General features: G+C 35.2%; 1 protein-coding gene across 2 annotated transcripts in view; it reads left to right on the forward strand.

The window, feature by feature from the left end:
• LOC120465305 (ras-specific guanine nucleotide-releasing factor RalGPS1) overlaps positions 1–19,536 on the forward strand; it is a 144,595-nt gene that overhangs the window by 2,131 nt on the left and 122,928 nt on the right. For both annotated transcript variants that reach the window (XM_039654984.2, XM_039654985.2), the window contains exon 2: positions 16,826–16,965. In XM_039654984.2, the coding sequence (XP_039510918.2) occupies positions 16,909–16,965 (57 nt within the window). In that variant the 5' untranslated portion in view covers positions 16,826–16,908. The remainder of the gene's footprint in view (positions 1–16,825; positions 16,966–19,536) is intronic.

Genomic DNA, 19,536 nt, shown 5'->3' on the forward strand with positions numbered 1-19,536 from the left:
ATATATATATATGTATATTAGAGCCCGACTGATAAAGGATTTTGAACGCCGATACCGATACAAATATTTTTGGGTTTTAAAATCCGATATTCCGATATATCGGCCGATATTTTACTGGACATGATAGTCACAAATTTTGTCATGCTTATTTGAGTTAAGAGAACTGATGGGGATGTTCTTTTAATTGTTGTTCAAGCAATGTATGTATCGTGAGACGTGACTAACTCAACGAGTGTTGCTAACAGGAACGGTGTAGAGTGCCCTCTGGTGGACAAACCATACAACTCCAAACACTCATGACATCGTTCAAGCGTGTTTCGTCTTTTTTTTATTTTATTTTTGAAATATTCATTTATCGGCCATTATAACTGCCGATACCGATAGTTTGGAAAATGCCTAATATCGGCCGATAATATCGGCCTGGCTCTAATATATATATATATATATATACACACACACACACACACATGAACCACAGCTTTCATGCGTCTTATCCTCTCTAGTCTCTACCAGTCGGTCACATTGCTTTTGTGAGACACATATTGAATCCGCTCGGCTCTGTCCGATGCTTGTGTCCATCGTCTTCCTCTTGATCACATTCCAGTCTTTCAGCTTTGCTCATGTGATGGTTAGACGGAGACCTGCAACACGCAGTCTCTCGGATCAGTCTGGACTCATGACTCAAGGACATACTGGGACAAAATTAGCTTCTCTCTGACAATCAACTGTTTGCACGTATGCTTGTGAAAGTGAAACTGATGACATTTCATTCATACATCCATTTGCTTCCTTGTTTGTAATCGATAGGATATGAAATGAAGGCGATGCAAGTGTCGGGTATTTGACGGTTCCTGGTTTGTGTGTGCTGTTCTGTCAGAGCCACATCCAACATGAGATTTGTGTGTGTGGAGTTGTAGTTCAGCGGGGGGAAATGAGGACTGGACATCTGACATTACACAACACAAAACGAGCAGATCATGTTCAGAAGACTGTATTTATATCTCCCACACACACACTCAAACATTGCATTCACTCCAGTGAGCGTCATTGACCGATATATCACCAACCTTTTAGTTTAGCTGAATGATTACTATATTTATGTACAAACACACTCCCATGGTATTTTCATGATGCGTGTCATAAATTATGTTAATGTATTATTGTGCATGCATTTTTAGGATGTTTAAATATGGACACTATACTATTGTGGTGAGGGAGATTACTTTTATTCTCCAATGCATTCAATGCATGGATCAAGAGACAACAAATGCCTTTATAATGCAACTAAAGATGAATAAATGCTGTTCTTTTGAACTTTTCAAACTTTTGATAATAATAATAAATAATTATTAATTAGTATATAATTTATAAATATAATAATTAATAAGTAGTATTAGTATCAAATGATAAATGTTTCTTGAGGATCAAATCCTCATATTAGAGGGATTTCTGAAGGATCATGTGACTGTCTGGAGACTGGAGTAATGATGCTGAAAATCACAGGAATAAATTTGGATTTTACAATATTTCATAAATATTACTGTTTTAAATATTGCTGTTTTTTCAAAATATCAAAAAGGTTTTTTGAGCATACTAGAATAGGGCTGTCAAACGATTAATCGCGATTAATCGCATCAAAAATAAAAGTTTGTGTTTACATAATATATGTAGGTGCACTGTAATTATTTTATATATATATATAAATACACACATATGCTTGTATATTTAAGAAAAAAATATTATTTATATATGAAATTTATATTTATATATGAAATATTTGGATGAGATTAATCAATTTTAATGAATCATATAAACATGAGTTTTATTGAACAAAATGTAGTTTTAATAAGTAAACATTGGTCTGTAAAACAGCTTGGAACTTGAGGAGGAAGTGTAAGTGTGTTATTGATATTTTCTCCAGATTGTGAGTCCCTTAAATCCAGTCTGACCATCATCTGCTTACAGTACAAACCACAAACCGTCTGAATAAACAGTCATTCAGTGACGTATAATGTTCATTATATTAAACTAACAACTTCAGGCAGTTTCAGTGGCATAATTATACAGTATGCAGTAATAAGAGGCCTAATATACGACTCCTCCAGGACCATTAACACATGCTGTCTAATTAATGCTTTAAAAAACTGTGGCTTTACATCACATGCACAATCAGTGATCAAGAACTCTGACAGCGACGAGTTATGCTGACTCTGAATCAGCTGAATACAAGAACTTGATTAATTAAAGATAATACTGAAGCTCTTGCCTGGAGATGTTAAGTGGGTGAAAAAAAAACCCTCCTTAATCTTGTATTTGGGTCAAAAATGGGCACCCATAGAAATGAATGGGAAAAACTGTCATTTAGAGCAGTCTAAAATAAGCCAAAATAAGACGGCAAAGTCACTTCATCTTTAGGTTTTAGCTCTAAGAACTTATTGGAATCATATTTTAATGTACACTCTAAAAAATGCTGGGTTATTTTAACCCAATTTTGGGTCAAATATGGACAAACCCAGCTTTTGGGTTACATTTATAAATTGCATTTTTTTTAATCCAAAAATTGGGTTTGTCCATATTTGACCCAAAATGGGTTAAATCAACCCAGCATTTTTTAGAGTGTAGTTTAAAAAATAAAACATAAAAATAAGCATAATTTATATAGAAAATATGGTACTTTTTGAAGTAAATAAACACCATAAAAACACCAATTCTAAAAACAATGTGTTTGAGTTAAAAAAAACCCCCAATGATTTAAGTAAATAATTATATAGTGTCTGAATAATATACTTTAAATAAAAATAATTCCAAGTAAGATTTACTTTTTAAAGTCCCCGTGAAATCAAAATTGAACCTATTTACTTTGTTAGCGCATATTACTAGTCTTGTGGTGAACAATTAATCCGTGCAAGTGAATATATATTAAAAAAATGTTTTACCTTAGTAATCTTTAATCAAAATCTGAAAAGTTACTTCCGGTCTGGAACGGTTTCTTTTTCTGATGACGTAGGTTTCAAAGTTTGGGTGGGGAAACGCTTAACCACTCCCCTCAAACCGTTAGTTTGCTATGAGCGAGAGATGGAGAGGAGGAGCGCTAGAGTAAAACCCTGCCCTCTGTTCAATATTCCGTTTCACTTGGAAATACGTCACAGCACTGGAGAAAAATCGTTTGCAACTTCCGGTTCACGGGGACTTTAATTGACTGTCTGTTATAAATGACATATATATATGAAGAGTTCAGATGCAAAAGCCTCTAAATGCCATTTAAAATTTTCTTCTTTAATGATGATTTTTATCAAACTTGTATATTTACGTTCAGTAATTTCACTTAAATAACAATTAATAGGTAATCTTCATTGCCATTTAAGTGAAATTACTGAACTTAAATATACAAGCTTGATAAAAATGATCATTCTAGAAAAAAAATTCAAATGGCACTTAGAGGCTTTTGCATCTGAACTCTTCATATATATATATATATATATATATATATATATATATTAGGGCTGTGCAAAAATTAATTGCGATCAATCGCATCCAAAATAAAAGTCTGTGTGACATAATATATTTGTGTGTGCTGTATGTAATTATTTTGTATATACAAGTACCTATGCATGCATGTATATATTTAAGAATTATTTGCATTTCAATTTTGTATATATATATAAATACATAATCTATATTATATAAATATAAATATTTTATATATGAATAACACATTTTCTTAAATATATACATGCATGTGTGTGTATTTATATATACAAAATAATTATATACAGCACACACAAATACATTATGTAAACACAGACTTTTATTTTGAATGCGTTTAATCGCAACTAATTTTTGCACAGCCCTAATATATATATATATATATATATATATATATATATATATATATATATATATATATGTGTGTGTGTGTGTGTGTGTGTATATATGTGTTTATATTTAATGTGTATCAGTGTTCAGTTCTCTACATTTGCTTTAGACATTTAATAAGAGATATGGGTGGATCATTAGGTTTAACCGGTCGTCCTGTTTGACCGTGTCTCTCTCTGTTCTATTGATATTTGTGTGTGTGTGTTTTCTGCTCTTTGCTCCGCTGTGCTCTTGTTTTGACGCCTGCTTATTTTTAGGTGTTGCAGACGTCGGCTCAAAGGGGTGCCGGTTTAAATCGTCCCCCTCTGAACCACACTGCTTAATAAATACACAGCATCTGTTATCGAAGTGTGTGAAATATTAGATTCTGACTCAATCGTCTCTATTTGTGTAGGAGTGCGCATGCGTCGGGGTGAAGATATTGGAGATATGACCACCTGGTCATTTCTGCTATTCTGGTTATAAAAGCAGCTCTTTTGATGACCCTGTAACTTTTTAAATGATTGCAATAATATATATATATATATATATATATATATAAATATATATATACATCCCATTATTTTTTTCTCATTTTAATGCTCTTATCAACATGGAAATGTGGATCGGCTTGCTTCGTGGCTCTCCTATGATTAAAAGCGACACTTCCGATTTTCTTCCCACCGGAGCCATTACAAAATGGCGCTGCGTGAAATCAGCGTATTGGCAAACATTTCGGCGTATCGCGCTCGTCAACCACTCAAAACTTAACGTTAAACCTACTATTTGCCCGGCTCGCAAGCCTAAACAAATGTGTGCGGCGTCGTGCCTATTTTGTTTCCGGTCTAGCTAGATATGCTTGTGCTTTGGTCGACGAAGCAACAAAACGTCCTGACGCAACAAAACGCGCATGCCACGTCCTGTTGCAAAAGCATGTGGAAAAAACTACGAAGTTTGCAAGGTCAAAAAGAAGGAGCACTGTTAAAATGGGTTTGCGTTAATGCTGTTTTAGTGACAGCCCTAATATATATATATATATATATATATATATATATATATATATATATATATATACACTCTAAAAAAAAGGTTCTTCAGCGGTTCTTCAGGGGTTGGTGGTCATGGTGTTATTGCACCACTACTAAAGAACCTGTTAAGCCCAGTTTGGTTCTTCAGCGGTTCTTCAGTGGTTCTCTGGGGTGGTTAAGGTGCTCTATTGCACCTCTTATGGTTCTACATAGCACCATTTTAAAGTGGTTCCCCTATGATTACAAGCCAATGAACCACTTTTAGGGTTATATAGCACCATTTTTGTTTAGAGTGTGTGTGTGTGTGTGTGTATATATATATATATATATATATATATATATATATATATATATGTATGTGTGTGTGTGTGTGTGTATAGACACACACACACAATGGGGTAAAGCACTTTTGTTCTGAGTTAAAGGGATTCTCCACTTTTTTTTGGAAATAGGCTCATTTTACCACTCCCCCAGAGTTAAACAGTTGGGTTTTACCGTTTTCAAATGCATTCAGCCGATTTTCTGATTTTTAGAAGAATATCAGTAACCAGACAGTTTCTGGTCTCATTGACTTCCATAGTAGGAAAAAATATATATAATGGAAGTCAATGGGACCAGAAATGGAAGTCAATGTGGAGTATCCCTTTAAGCAGGCAGGATTATCAGCTGATGCTGAATGACCAAAAACTGATATACTGGTCAATCACTAGTCATTTGCCAGCCAAGTACAAACCACCCTATTCAACACAGACGATTAGGGCAGCAATTGCCATTTGACACGACGCAGGCCCACACTCTTAGAAGAAAAGGTTCTATATAGAACCTGAAAAGGTTCTATCAGCGCTATGTATTTGGAACCCCTAAAAGGTTCTAAACACTCTTAAAAAAGGGTTCCTCTGGGTTCTATATAGAACCCTGGGGTTCCGTACTTGGCCAATAGAACCTTTTACCAAAAAAAAAAAAATGTTTCTATATAGAACCATTTTAGTGTTTCATATATGAAGCGGGGGATGGAACCATTTCTGGTTCTAAATAGAACCATTTCTTCTAAGAGTGCAGAGACATTAGCAAAACACATCTATCCTCAGTGGTGATTTATACAGCAGCTCTTGCTGAACTGATGTTTGCATTTTTCATCCCAGGGATCATACTTGGCAACAGACCTTTCGTTTCTCATCCCTTCCACAATCTTGGGCTCTAAGGGACCGTCGTCATGGCAACAGCAAACCACTAGGAATGTGGGCCGGCTGGCTGCTGTTGCGAGTGTCTGAATGGGTTTTGACGGTTGCCTGTGGAAACTGAACCCTGAACATAGTGAAAGCAGGGATACTTCACCCCGGATGTCATACTTGGAGAAAGTTTCAAAGTAGTTTCCCTCAAATGAGATGTCAGGGGAAAAAGTGCAAAAAGCTGAAAGGGTGATCATGGCCTCACGGAGCAGGGCTGTTTTGTAGCACACTCAAGGGGGTTTATTATGTGATAATCACTGCCTGACTGAACATTTTTAAACCGCTACTAGCTGCACGATTAATCGTAAAAAGATGGCGATCTCGATTAAAACACCCACACAATCTTATTAAAAAATAACAATGATTCGGCTCTGTCCATAAACCTCTGACAAGTGTGATCACAGCAAACATTAAGATCCGTCCTGATCCAGAGAGAGCAGTCGTCATGAAACCGCTTCTCTTTATCATTATTTTTGATCACAGACGTGATTATAGTTCAGATATAAACACTGATGTCAACGGTAGCGATCAAAATAGAGCAAATCACCATTTGAAAGTACCTTGAGGCTTCAAATAAAGATTGTATCAACATTGTTGCACGATATAAATACTAGGGCTGGGTATTGTTAGGTATTTCACAATTCGATTCGATTTCAATTCTTGAGGCTTCGATTCGATTCGATTTCGATTCGATTCAATATTGACTTATTAACTTCGATATCGATTCAATAATAAGTAAATACACAAGTAATTAAGTGCCTGAGTATATTTTTTAAGTAATGTGCGCAGTTTTACCAATGTTAAAGAACAAATTGACCCCAGCATGTTTGTTTCCTGTCATGGTTTATTCAGCATAAATAAAAATTTACAATATTGTATGTGTTGAATTCAAACACAACTGTGACAAGCACTGTACAGTGCTTTAACAACACCTCTAAAGTGCAAGTAACTAAGTAGTAGAAAGTATATTTCTTTCTTCCTATACATACAAGTTATAAAAGAAATGTAAACAGAAGCACAAAATGTGCATACTCAAAAAAGTGCAATATTATATTCTAATTATAATTTTGTAAACAATAACACTTAATAGCTGATCACACTTAACAGCAATTGCGAGTTATCAGGCCAATTCTAAGGGGGAAAAAATACTAACCTTTTTCCCTCTCAGAAGTTTATATCTCATAGACTTTATATCATGCATTTCTGACTATATCACGCAATTCTGACTTTATATCATGCATTTCTGACTTTATATCATGCATTTCTGACTTTATAACACCCAATTGCGACTTTATATCACGCAATTGTGACTTTATATCTCGCAATTCTGACTTTATATCTTGCAATTCTGAGAAATAAAGTCAGAATTGCGAGAGGTAAACTCCCAATTGTGAGAAAAAAAAAGTCAGAATTGTGAGATAAAAAGTCGCAATTACCTTTTTTATTTTCCATTCTGTGGCGGAAACAAGCTTCCATAGTTCCCGGCTTACAGTGGAATCCAAAATGAGCCCAAACGTCGGCTTTTAATGTTGGCGGTGCAGTCTTGAATCAGGCTTGAACGGAGTGCAGCTGCTGTCCGTCATCGCGCTGTTTTGCTAAGGGCTAAAGCGCGACTTGTACAACGCAGAACGCTCTCACTAGAGTGTAGCCCACAGCGCCGCCACTGGCCTGGATGGCTGAATCGATTCATAGGATTTGATGAATCGATATTGAATTGAGAAGCAAAAAATTGCAATGCATTGATGAATCGATATTTTTACCCAGCCCTAATAAATACTGTTCGTTTTCTCACACAAACCGCTCGTTTCGTGTCTTAGGCCATCAATGTGTACTTACATTTACGAGTCATTAAATCATGTTTAATATGGACTTCTCTGTGCATGCTCTTTGGTGGACCCCCTTAGCCTCCAGTGTATGACTGATAGACAACAACGGTTTGACTGAAAAATGTCAAAATTGTGGAAACAAAGACACCTACATCTTGGATGCCCTTGAGGTGAGCTAAAACATATCAAAAATTAATTTTTTATTAAACGCCCACATTTCTAAGAATTTTTTTAGAATTTTGTCACCAGGAGCGACTCTTTGCATTAAGATTCTTTATGAATACGGGCCCAGATGTTTAGCTGCGAATGACAGGAAAAATTCCCCTCAGCGTATTAAATGTGTGGAGGAATGAGGGAGTCCGATTCTGCCGGTGGACTTTCCCTCAGATGCTCCAGAGCTGATCTGAGATTCAATACATGACATCACTGCAGCCCGCAAGCACACTCGGCATCTCTAACGGATCGAGTGTCATTCAACGCGCCACATCAACCGCCAAGGGAGCTAGTGGGGAAAAGAGGAGAACAGGGATGTGAAGAAGAAAGAAAGATGATTCTGACGCTCAATGGGTGGGACTGCTTAAAGGAGTCATGACGTGAGAAACCATATTTACCTTGGTCTTTTGGTATACAAGAGGTCTTTGTACCATTAAAACTTCCTGCAAGTTTTATAGCACACTATAGACCCCTTTTGCACCGACGTCACAGTTGCGTCACGCCGCTAGCTGGAGGCAAAACAAAGTGAAAACTGGAGGCGGCCAATACAAACCAGCACAGATTCGGCTACATAATAAGGAGCTTAAATAATTGTTACTATTATTAAATGTCATCTTGTTGTGTTGTTTGGTGCAAGAATTGATGAAAAATGAATATCTGGAACTTTTATTTCTTTACTCTTTACATTGTCGTGGGCTCGGCAGAACTGCGGATCGTACACACAAGTCTTGTACAGGACCATATAGGCATCTAAAGATTTATATGCCCTCAGTTTCTATTTACGATCGGTTTCTCTATAAGGTAGGTGTAGAAGTCAGACCACTCAACCGAGGTAACGTACGTTAATCCTGTCAGATCGTCCATGCATTGAGTGAGCGTGTAGGCGGCTACGGGTCGGCCAATCTGGTTCTGTCCGTTAAAAATAACTTTTGGAAATAACAATCGCGGTCCTGGACACTGGGTGACCTTGCACATTAAGATAATGTCGGATTTTCTCCAGTCATTGTTAAAAAACAAGCTAATAAAACTTGCTAACTAGCGTTAGTGAAGCGGCCAGAGGGATCGTTCTGCCTCCACCTAAGCTCCGCCCACATAAAAACGTCACCATGTTTAAAATCAGTATAGACCCCTTTTCAGTTGGTAGTCAGACTCGCGATGAGATTTCGTTGACTACAGCTAACAGCTTGTGTTCTCATATTGACGAATCCGACGAGCGTTCTGTGTAGGCTGCCATCTTGTGGCGACGCCATTACTGAGCTGTTACACCGGCATGGACATATGCACCGGTATGTAAACAAACCTCGGTGATAACGCGAACGCACCCTCGATGACAGCTACAGCCAGGCAGAATGACTTGTTGGTTTGATCTGTGATTGCAGTGGCCTCCAGTCACAGATGAAGGTACAAACGATCTTACAGATTATTTATGAAAATAGCTTGGCAAGCTAGCTAGGCTAACGAGGAAACTATAAAACGATCTGTCCATTTGGCAACAATAAATAAATAAATGAAATCAAATAAACAAATTCATGTTTTTCATTTGTGTCCATTATTTATCTCATTTTCACATTGCAACGGGCATGGGTAAGGTAACGTTACAGCTAGAAAGTATACATAATATCGACCAATTAGTGTTTTTAAACCATGGAAAGAGGTCAATATAACAGCGGGAGAACAATTATGTCACATAACGTTACATTTAGCTCAGGAAAGCCATTTAATGACCATAGCATGTTAATTGAATAGAAAAAATAGCAAGAGAGGAGATTTTGCTGATCACTATATCACATATTTATTATATTTTTTTTTACTTATGTCATTAAATAATTGTTATTATACGCGAATGTCCACGTCTTGTACTCGCCCAGGAAATCTGTGTAGCAGTAAACCGTACGGCACCAGACAGGGGCAGTCGACACGGGGTATTCACAATGTTTTCTCTTCAAAATTGAAATTTTACTGCCACCATTGACGCAATTTATAACGGAAACTGTTTACCCACTCGACATTATACAAGGGCTAACGTTGTAACGTTAGTGACAGTCGTAAATCGCGGGCTATTTATTCCAGTGGACGCAAGTTGCAACTAAAACAATAGGAGGCAATGGCGCAACGCTACCCAGCAACAGCTCAGTAATGGCGCCCGCTTACTTCCGGTAGTTTCGCCGGATTCGTCTATAAAGAATTGGAGCACATTCCTGAACGCCTCATTTTGAGTCACTGTTTCAGATTTATTGGGACAATGCACTGTTCACACACATAATTGTTCAAAAACAATATAAAAGTGAATTTTGCACATTATAGGTCCCCTTTAATTGATCATTACTTCACTGTGATTAAACAGGCCTCATTGCTGAATGTGATATGTAAATGTTATTTTATCTCACACCGGCAGTGTGTGTGTGTGTGTGTGTAAAGAGATATTTGGACACCTGGCCTGCAGTGAAGTGTGTGCTGCTTTAATATCACAGCTCTACATCTACATCCTGCGTCATAAATGTCAGTTTCATTTTTGATGAGAGCTGCAGAGGCAGGAAACTCTGCACTGTCATCTTCGGGGTTTTTCAGCAGTCAGCTGTGAGAATGAAGTAGTGTCGTGTCGACCTCACCGGCTGGTTTGATCTGGGGTGCATCCGTCATTATCAGCATAGCTCTCTGTGTTTCCCCGAAACCATCGCGGAGTGGTGTGGTTGAAACGACAGATCTCGAGCTGTGGTTAGAAGAAGAATTTCTTGTTTGCATGATGTAGCTTGAGCCAAGTAAGCAAGTTGTCATTCAGTACCATATATATATATATATATATATGAAGAGTTCAGATGCAAAAGCCTCTAAATGCCATTTGAAATTTTCTTCTTTAATGATGATTTTTATCAAACTTGTATATTTAAGTTCAGTGATTTCACTTAAAGGGCAATAATTGTTATTTAAGTAAAATTATTGAAGTTAAATATACAAGTTTGATAAAAATCGTCATTAAAGAAGAAAATTTCAAATGGCATTTAGAGGCTTTTGCATCTGAACTCTTCATATATATATATATATATATATATATATATATATATATATATATATATATATATATATATATACACACACACTACTGGTCAAAAGTTTTAGATTGGTGAGATTTTTTATGTTTTTAAAAGAAGCCTCTTCTGCTGACCAAGGCTGCAATTATTTGATAAAAAAAATACAAAAAAACCCCAGCAATATTGTGAAATATTATTACAATTTAATACAACGGTTTTCTATGTGAATATATAGTGAAGTGTAATTTATTCCTGTGATCAAAGCTGACTTACAGCATCATTACTCCAGTCTTCAGTGTCACATGATCCTACAGAAATTATTATAATATGATGCTCAAGAAACATTTATGATTGTTATCTATGTTGAAAACAGTTTTTTACATTTTTATTTCAGGATTCTTTGAATAGAAAGTTCAAAAGAACAGAATTGATCTGAAATGGAAAGCTTTTGTAACATTAATCACTACCATTCAAAAGTTTGGGGTCAGTAAGAATGTATTTTTTATTTTTGGGGGAAAGAAATTAGAAAATACTTTTATTCATCAAGGATGAGTTAAATTGACCAAAAAGTTACAGTAAAGACATTTATAATGTTAGAAAAGATTACATTTTTTAATAAATGCTGTTCTTTTGAAATTTCTATTCATCATTGAATTTTTTTTTTTGAAAACACGACTGTTTTCAACATTGAAAATAATAATTTATGTTTTTTGAGCATAAAATCAGCATATTAGAATGATTTCTGAAGGATCATGTGACATTAAAACTGATGTGTAATCAGCAACAGTAATGATGTTGAAAATTCAGCTTTTAAATTACATTTTAAAATATATTAAAATAGAAAAAAATTGTCATAATATTTCACAATATTACTGTTTGTCATTTTTTTTTTTTCATCAAATAAAGCAGCCTTGGTGAGCAGAAGAGACTTCATTTAAAAACATAAAAAAATCTTACTGATTTTTTTATCAGTAAGATTTTTTAATCTTACTGATAAGATTTAAAAATCAGATTTAAGACTGATTTTTTAGCAGTATAAGAATCTTACTGAACTTTTGACCGGTAGTGTATATACATTGCTCTGTATATATGGTACCACTTCCTTTTACAGTACAGTACTTACAGTGTACTTATAGAAAGTACAGGCTAAGATAAGGTAAGTACATGGAACAGGGGTAGGTTCAGGGTTAGTACTAGTTATTACCCAGTAATTGTAGTTACTAAAATAAGTATATAGTATTTACATGGGTAACTGGACTGTAAAAGGATGCATTTGCTGTAGATGTTGTGAAAAGGATCCGGCAGGTGTTCATGAAGCCCCTCAAGTGAAGTGTTCGTTCTTTAAGTGTGTATTGTGAATAACAAAAAAACATGGAGGCACCTACTCTATTGAAGTGGACTAAGTGGACGCGGGAGGTCTCCTTGGAAACACTTCATGGCTTTGAGTTTGACACCCGCTCTGAAACGGGTGATGTCAGACAGTGCTGTGCTGATCATCCAGTGTGTGAGATAGTATTATCACTGACTCATGGGGGATTATTATAGCAGACTCTCTCAGATTATAATCAGACGCTCTGGAGTGATGGAGGCGGACGCTTTGGGTTGTGCTGTTACAAACAAGAGCCGTCTCAAATTCAGCTGAGTCGGGAACACACACACACACACACACACGTTCATCATGGGTTAACTCAAATTTAAATAGAATGCTTTATGGTACAAAAAGATTTTTTTTTTTTCAAGCAGAAATTACTTCTTAATTCTTTCATGTTTATTTCAGTTTTTTCTTGTGGATTATTATTTAAACCTGCAAATATATTGAAAGTTTAGTTTGTTTTAACAAATGTAGTTGTTTTAAATGAGACAAAAAATGAAAAATACAAGCACTGATATTAGTGGTTTCACTTTCACAACACAACAAATATAGTATGTATTATATATTATTTAATTATTACAGAAACATAACCATTTCCAGTTTAGGCTAATATGCATGCAGTATGAGGTGTTTGTATAGGAATGAGTTGATTATGGATGTGATTTTAGCGATATAAACACTAAATGGATGGTCTGAAATCTCTCTTCTGATAAAGCATCTAGAAAGGCCCTGTTTGAGTAATGTGTAGTTGAGAGACGCCACCTGGCGGTGCTGATGAGTGGTGCAACTATTTTGTAAGTGGTCAAATGTGACTGACTCAACTAGTTGCAACAGTTCAGTTGTTATATTTTAATGTTTTGTTAGTAGTCGCTATTTAGTGTATTGGTATGCAAATGTAACTATAAATACAATTAAAATGTTTGGAAATATTTCTATTTCAAATAAAGGCTGTTCTTTTGAACTTTCTATCTTTCAAATAATTATGAAATCCCGAAGGTTAGAAACATATGAAGCAGCACAACTGTTTTCAACAATGGTAATAATTTCTCGAGCAGTAATTCCACGAATTAGAGTGATTTCTGTAGGATCATGTGACACTGATAACTGGATTAATGATGCTGAAAATTCAGCTTTGACGACAGAAATAAATTATACTTTACTATATTTTACAGTAGAAAACAGAGCATTTTGAATAGTAATAATATTTCACAATTTTACTGTTGTGAGCAGAAGCGTTTAATATTTCAAAAATATTTAAAACGTTTTTACCACAAACTTGTTTAGTGTATTTATTTATATTTTTTATTTATATTCATATTAGTTGTTTTTTTTGTCTCTCCATAAAGAATCTTATGTATGCTTTTCAAAGTTATTTTGTGCGTTCAGATCATGGTATTGATAATAAGCCAAAAAACTGGATTTAACAACATGCTTATGATTGTACATAAACTCCTAAAGGCCACTAGAGGTCATCCCAGCTCTTCTGATTTGGCTTCAGGAACAGGCCATGTTTAATAGCGTAATCAACAAGAACTTTCTGAGCGGTGCTTGAAGATATGTAAATGTAGGTGATATGTAAATATGTAAATGTAGGTGTCTTATGTTAATGAGCACATACGCATGGGGATTTCTATGAGCTGTTTATGCAGTGTAGTTTAAATCCTCTGGCTGGATGTAAAGGAGCTTAAGCATGAATGTCCTGTTTTCCATTGTTTCCCTTGGAGTGAAATGTGTGCATGCACTCCTGGGTTATTTTGTCAACCCATTTTCTGGGTTATTAGTGTTGGGTTAAAATTAGGGGTTATTTTTTCAGATAGTGACCTTTTTCATGGTTATAGGGATAATATTTTGACCCAATTCCTGGGTTAAAAAGTGAGCAACTAATTTATGGGTTATTTCATTTTTCTTTTGACCCAGAAGTTGGGTTATATTAACTACAGTTTTGGGTTGTGTCAACCCAACATTTGGGTAACCCAGAAGTTGGGTCAAAAACAATAACCCAATTTTCTGGGTTAAAATAACCCATAAATCAGTTGGTCCCTTTTTATTCCAGAAGTTGGGTCAAAAATAACCCATTATGGTTGGTCCCTTTTTATTCCAGATGTTGGGTCAAAAATAACCCATTATGGTTGGTCCCTTTTTATTCCAGATGTTGGGTCAAAAATAACCCATTATGGTTGGTCCCTTTTTATTCCAGATGTTGGGTCAAAAATAACCCATTATGGTTGGTCCCTTTTTATTCCAGATGTTGGGTCAAAAATAACCCATTATGGTTGGTCCCTTTTTATTCCAGATGTTGGGTCAAAAATAACCCATTATGGTTGGTCCCTTTTTATTCCAGATGTTGGGTCAAAAATAACCCATTATGGTTGGTCCCTTTTTATTCCAGATGTTGGGTCAAAAATAACCCATTATGGTTGGTCCCTTTTTATTCCAGATGTTGTGTCAAAAATAACCCATTATGGTTGGTCCCTTTTTATTCCAGATGTTGGGTCAAAAATAACCCATTATGGTTGGTCCCTTTTTATACCAGATGTTGGGTCAAAAATAACCCATTATGGTTGGTCCCTTTTTATTCCAGATGTTGGGTCAAAAATAACCCATTATGGTTGGTTCCTTTTTATTCCAGATGTTGGGTCAAAAATAACCCATTATGGTTGGTTCCTTTTTATTCCAGATGTTGGGTCAAAAATAACCCATTATGGTTGGTTCCTTTTTATTCCAGATGTTGGGTCAAAAATAACCCATTATGGTTGGTCCCTTTTTATTCCAGATGTTGGGTCAAAAATAACCCATTATGGTTGGTCCCTTTTTATTCCAGATGTTGGGTCAAAAATAACCCATTATGGTTGGTCCCTTTTTATTTCAGATGTTGGGTCAAAAATAACCCATTATGGTTGGTCCCTTTTTATACCAGATGTTGGGTCAAAAATAACCCATTATGGTTGGTCCCTTTTTATTCCAGATGTTGGGTCAAAAATAACCCATTATGGTTGGTTCCTTTTTATTTCAGATGTTGGGTCAAAAATAACCCATTATGGTTGGTCCCTTTTTATTCCAGATGTTGGGTCAAAAATAACCCATTATGGTTGGTTCCTTTTTATTCCAGATGTTGGGTCAAAAATAACCCATTATGGTTGGTTCCTTTTTATTCCAGATGTTGGGTCAAAAATAACCCATTATGGTTGGTCCCTTTTTATTCCAGATGTTGGGTCAAAAATAACCCATTATGGTTGGTCCCTTTTTATTCCAGATGTTGGGTCAAAAATAACCCATTATGGTTGGTCCCTTTTTATTTCAGATGTTGGGTCAAAAATAACCCATTATGGTTGGTCCCTTTTTATTCCAGATGTTGGGTCAAAAATAACCCATTATGGTTGGTCCCTTTTTATTCCAGATGTTGGGTCAAAAATAACCCATTATGGTTGGTCCCTTTTTAGTCCAGATGTTGGGTCAAAAATAACCCATTATGGTTGGTCCCTTTTTAGTCCAGAAGTTGGGTCAAAAATAACCCATTATGGGTTATTTTTGACCCAGGAGTTTTTAGTGTGTGTAAAAAGTCTGAATGATGGTTACATGAGATAAAAAGCGTCTCGCAGTTGGAGCTGAGGTTAAAACACTTTCTGTACGGCAATATCTGTCATTGTAAATGAAATCCCCGTTTCTCAGACCAAAGATGGGGTTTCAGATGTCCAGCTGAGTGTGGAGAACTTTCCCCAAACCCATTAAGTGTGTGTTGATCACCGTCTGAGTGCCCCGAGAGGATTTCCACTGTAAAAGTCACATTCTTTCCTATTCATTGCGTTTCTTTCCCGACCCGGCGGTTCATCGGCCAGTCAGGTATGCTGGGACTTCCTCTGGCCATCTGGGAAAGAGAGCAAACCCAGTCCCTTTGGAGTCTCTAGACGTTTAGAGTTTTCCCTACACAGTACACACACACACACACACACACTCTCTGTATAGGTCACTTTGTGCTTTTATGGTAATCTGAGATAAAATGAGTGTCACACTCGGGTTGTTTTAACCCAAATTTGGGTCAAATGTGGACTACCCCAAATGTTGGGTTAAAAATGTCATTTAAAACTTCAACACTTTCAACTGTGCTGTTGACATTGACTCACGCTATCTTAATATTTTGCAATGAACCAAAGATATATGATTTTAATCATTGTCTGGTTTGAGCATCTTCATGATCTTGTAAAGTAATAAAGAGTGACGATAATTGTATGTGATGACTCTAACTGGTGTGTGTTTCTCCTGTGTGTGTCTGCAGGTATGGATGATTTGTCATGTGTGGGGTCTGGCTGAGGGCCGCTGTTGCCCTGGCGTCTGCACCCCATTGGCTGATTCACCAGCATGTACCGTAGAAACGGCCTATCGGATGGCACCAGCATTAGCTCCGCCTCCTCTGAGGTAACCACTCCTCCTTTCACTGTTTTAACAAAATATTCATCTTAAATAATTCTTGTCTCATTGCCTTTGTTCAAGTGGTCATATTTGCGAATTATATTTCCTTATTTCAGCAGTATGACAAGATAGGACTGAAAGAGTAATTTATTTAATTATAACAATCGGTTCTTTGCTGACTCGTGTACTGGGTTATTCTAGTTAACTAAAACTAAAACCATAAGTCATTTTTCTGGTACTGGAATAAATATTATAAAATGATAAATGTAATATATATATATATATATATATATATATATATATATATATATGTATATATATATATATATATGTATATATATATATATATAGAGTATATATATATATATATATATATATATATATATATATATATATATATATATATAATTTTTTTTTTTTACTTTTTTACATTTATTTTTTTATTTCAGTTAATATTTATCATTTTATTATATTTATTCCAGTACCAGAGAAATGTACTACAATAACAATAAAATGGATAAAACAATATAAACATTTAAAACTGATAATAACAAATAACTGATACAAATGACCAACATTTTAAAATGAGAATGGGAAATTCAAAATAAAAACAAATACCAATGATCTCAGTAATTTCGATCTTAATGATACTAAAATAACACTGTTCATGTATACTGTAAAATATATTTTTCTAATTTTATTTGCATACTTCTAGTAAATACCAGGCCCAATTCAGCAACATTGCAAAATCTTGGAAAAATACGATAATTGTTTTCATGTCACGGATTGTATAATTCTATTATACAATATTATACATATATATATATATACACACACACACATACACATACACACCTTTCGTCACGCACTGGTAAAACACCCTCTGTTGCGTTTTGTGGGGTTATGTCATTGCGTCAGTGCACTTGCTGTCCTCACTGAGGTCCTGTACAGGGTGGCTGTTCTCTGATGGACAGTTACGGGTTTGCAGTGGAGCGTTGCATTGCTCTAATGAGTGTTTGACCCTGACTGGCAGGCAGTGTGAGTGATCCACCGACCCCTCGTTTCCACTGCCATTCCCACGACCTGCACATCACCACAGCCTCACTGACGCGTGTCCTGCAGTGCACCATGGGATCAGATGGCAATACTGTTGTTTTCATACATGCTATACCGTTTGGTCGTTTTAATGTTTTGAAATAATCTCATATGCACCAAAGCTGCATTTATTTGATCAAAAATAAAAACAGTGATATTGTGAAATATTACTACAACTTAAAAGAACGCTTTTCTCTTGTATAATATATTATAAAATATAATTTATTCCTGCGATCAAAGCTGTACTTTCAGCATCATTACTCCAGTCTTCAGAGTCACATGATCCTTAAGAAATCACTCTAATATGAGGATCTGATGCTCAAGAAACATACTTTAAGTTTTCTTAAAAGTTAACCATTTAAAATGAGTAAAACTTACATTTAAGTCACCATTATGGTGATCGGTGTTTGTTTTAGGTTTCTCCTTCAGTGATTCTGCTTGTTAACATCAGGCGTCTTCAATGTTGGCAATATAAAATAAAGAGTTCTTAATTAATCTTTGACGTCTGTCTGTTATTCAGATATTTTTGTTTAATTTTTTTGGTGTAAACTTGACTCATTTTAAATGCAATGGATTTCTTTTAAAAAGAAATCACTCTAATATGATGATCTGATGCTCAAGAAACATTTCTAATCATTATCAATCAGTTGTTCTGCTTCATATTTTTCTTTTCAGGATTCTTTGAATATAAAAAAAACAGTATTAATTTGTAAAATAAACCTTTTTCAACCTTATAAATGTCTTTACTGTTACTTTTGATCAATTTAATGCATCCTTGCTGAATAAAAGTATTGATTTCTTTCAAAACGGTGTAATGCTGAATAATTCTTCCTAAATGGTTTTGTTATTTCAAAGTCTCATAAAATAGGGAATCACAGTAATACCAACAGCAAGGACTAGTGCACTATACATCATATAAAAAAATATTATTATTGTTATTATTCATCATATCTACTGTACATGCAAGTCAGCTGTACTCATTATTGCACATATTATAGTGGGACTGTTGCTGCTAGACTTCTACACCTGTCATTATGCACTCATATTTATACTAATTTATATTTATGCATGCACTGAAAAAAATAATATGCTTTATCTAATCAATAAAATTGTGACAACATATTACAAGCAATATTATTAATTAAATTGTACAAATTAGAATATTAATTTGATTAACTATTACTCAATTCTAATTTGTTTAATTTAATAAATAATATTGCTTGTAATCTGTTGCCACAACTTTATTGATTAGATAAAGCATATTCATTTTTACAGTGTGTATTCAATCTCCTTACAGTCTATATAATTATATTGTGTTGTCATTCTTTCCAATTTATAAATCTAGTCTATTTGATCTGTGGAGATATAAAGCAGGTCGTATGATTGTGTATCAAATCAATACCCGAAACTTAAAATCAATGAGTTTGTAATCCTCATAGTGCTGATACCGTGTTTTTCCATGGTACATTTTTATGGTAATAC

This window comes from Pimephales promelas, chromosome 4, assembly GCF_988280905.1.
Source record: "Pimephales promelas chromosome 4, fPimPro1.hap1.1, whole genome shotgun sequence".
Lineage (NCBI taxonomy): Eukaryota > Metazoa > Chordata > Actinopteri > Cypriniformes > Leuciscidae > Pimephales > Pimephales promelas.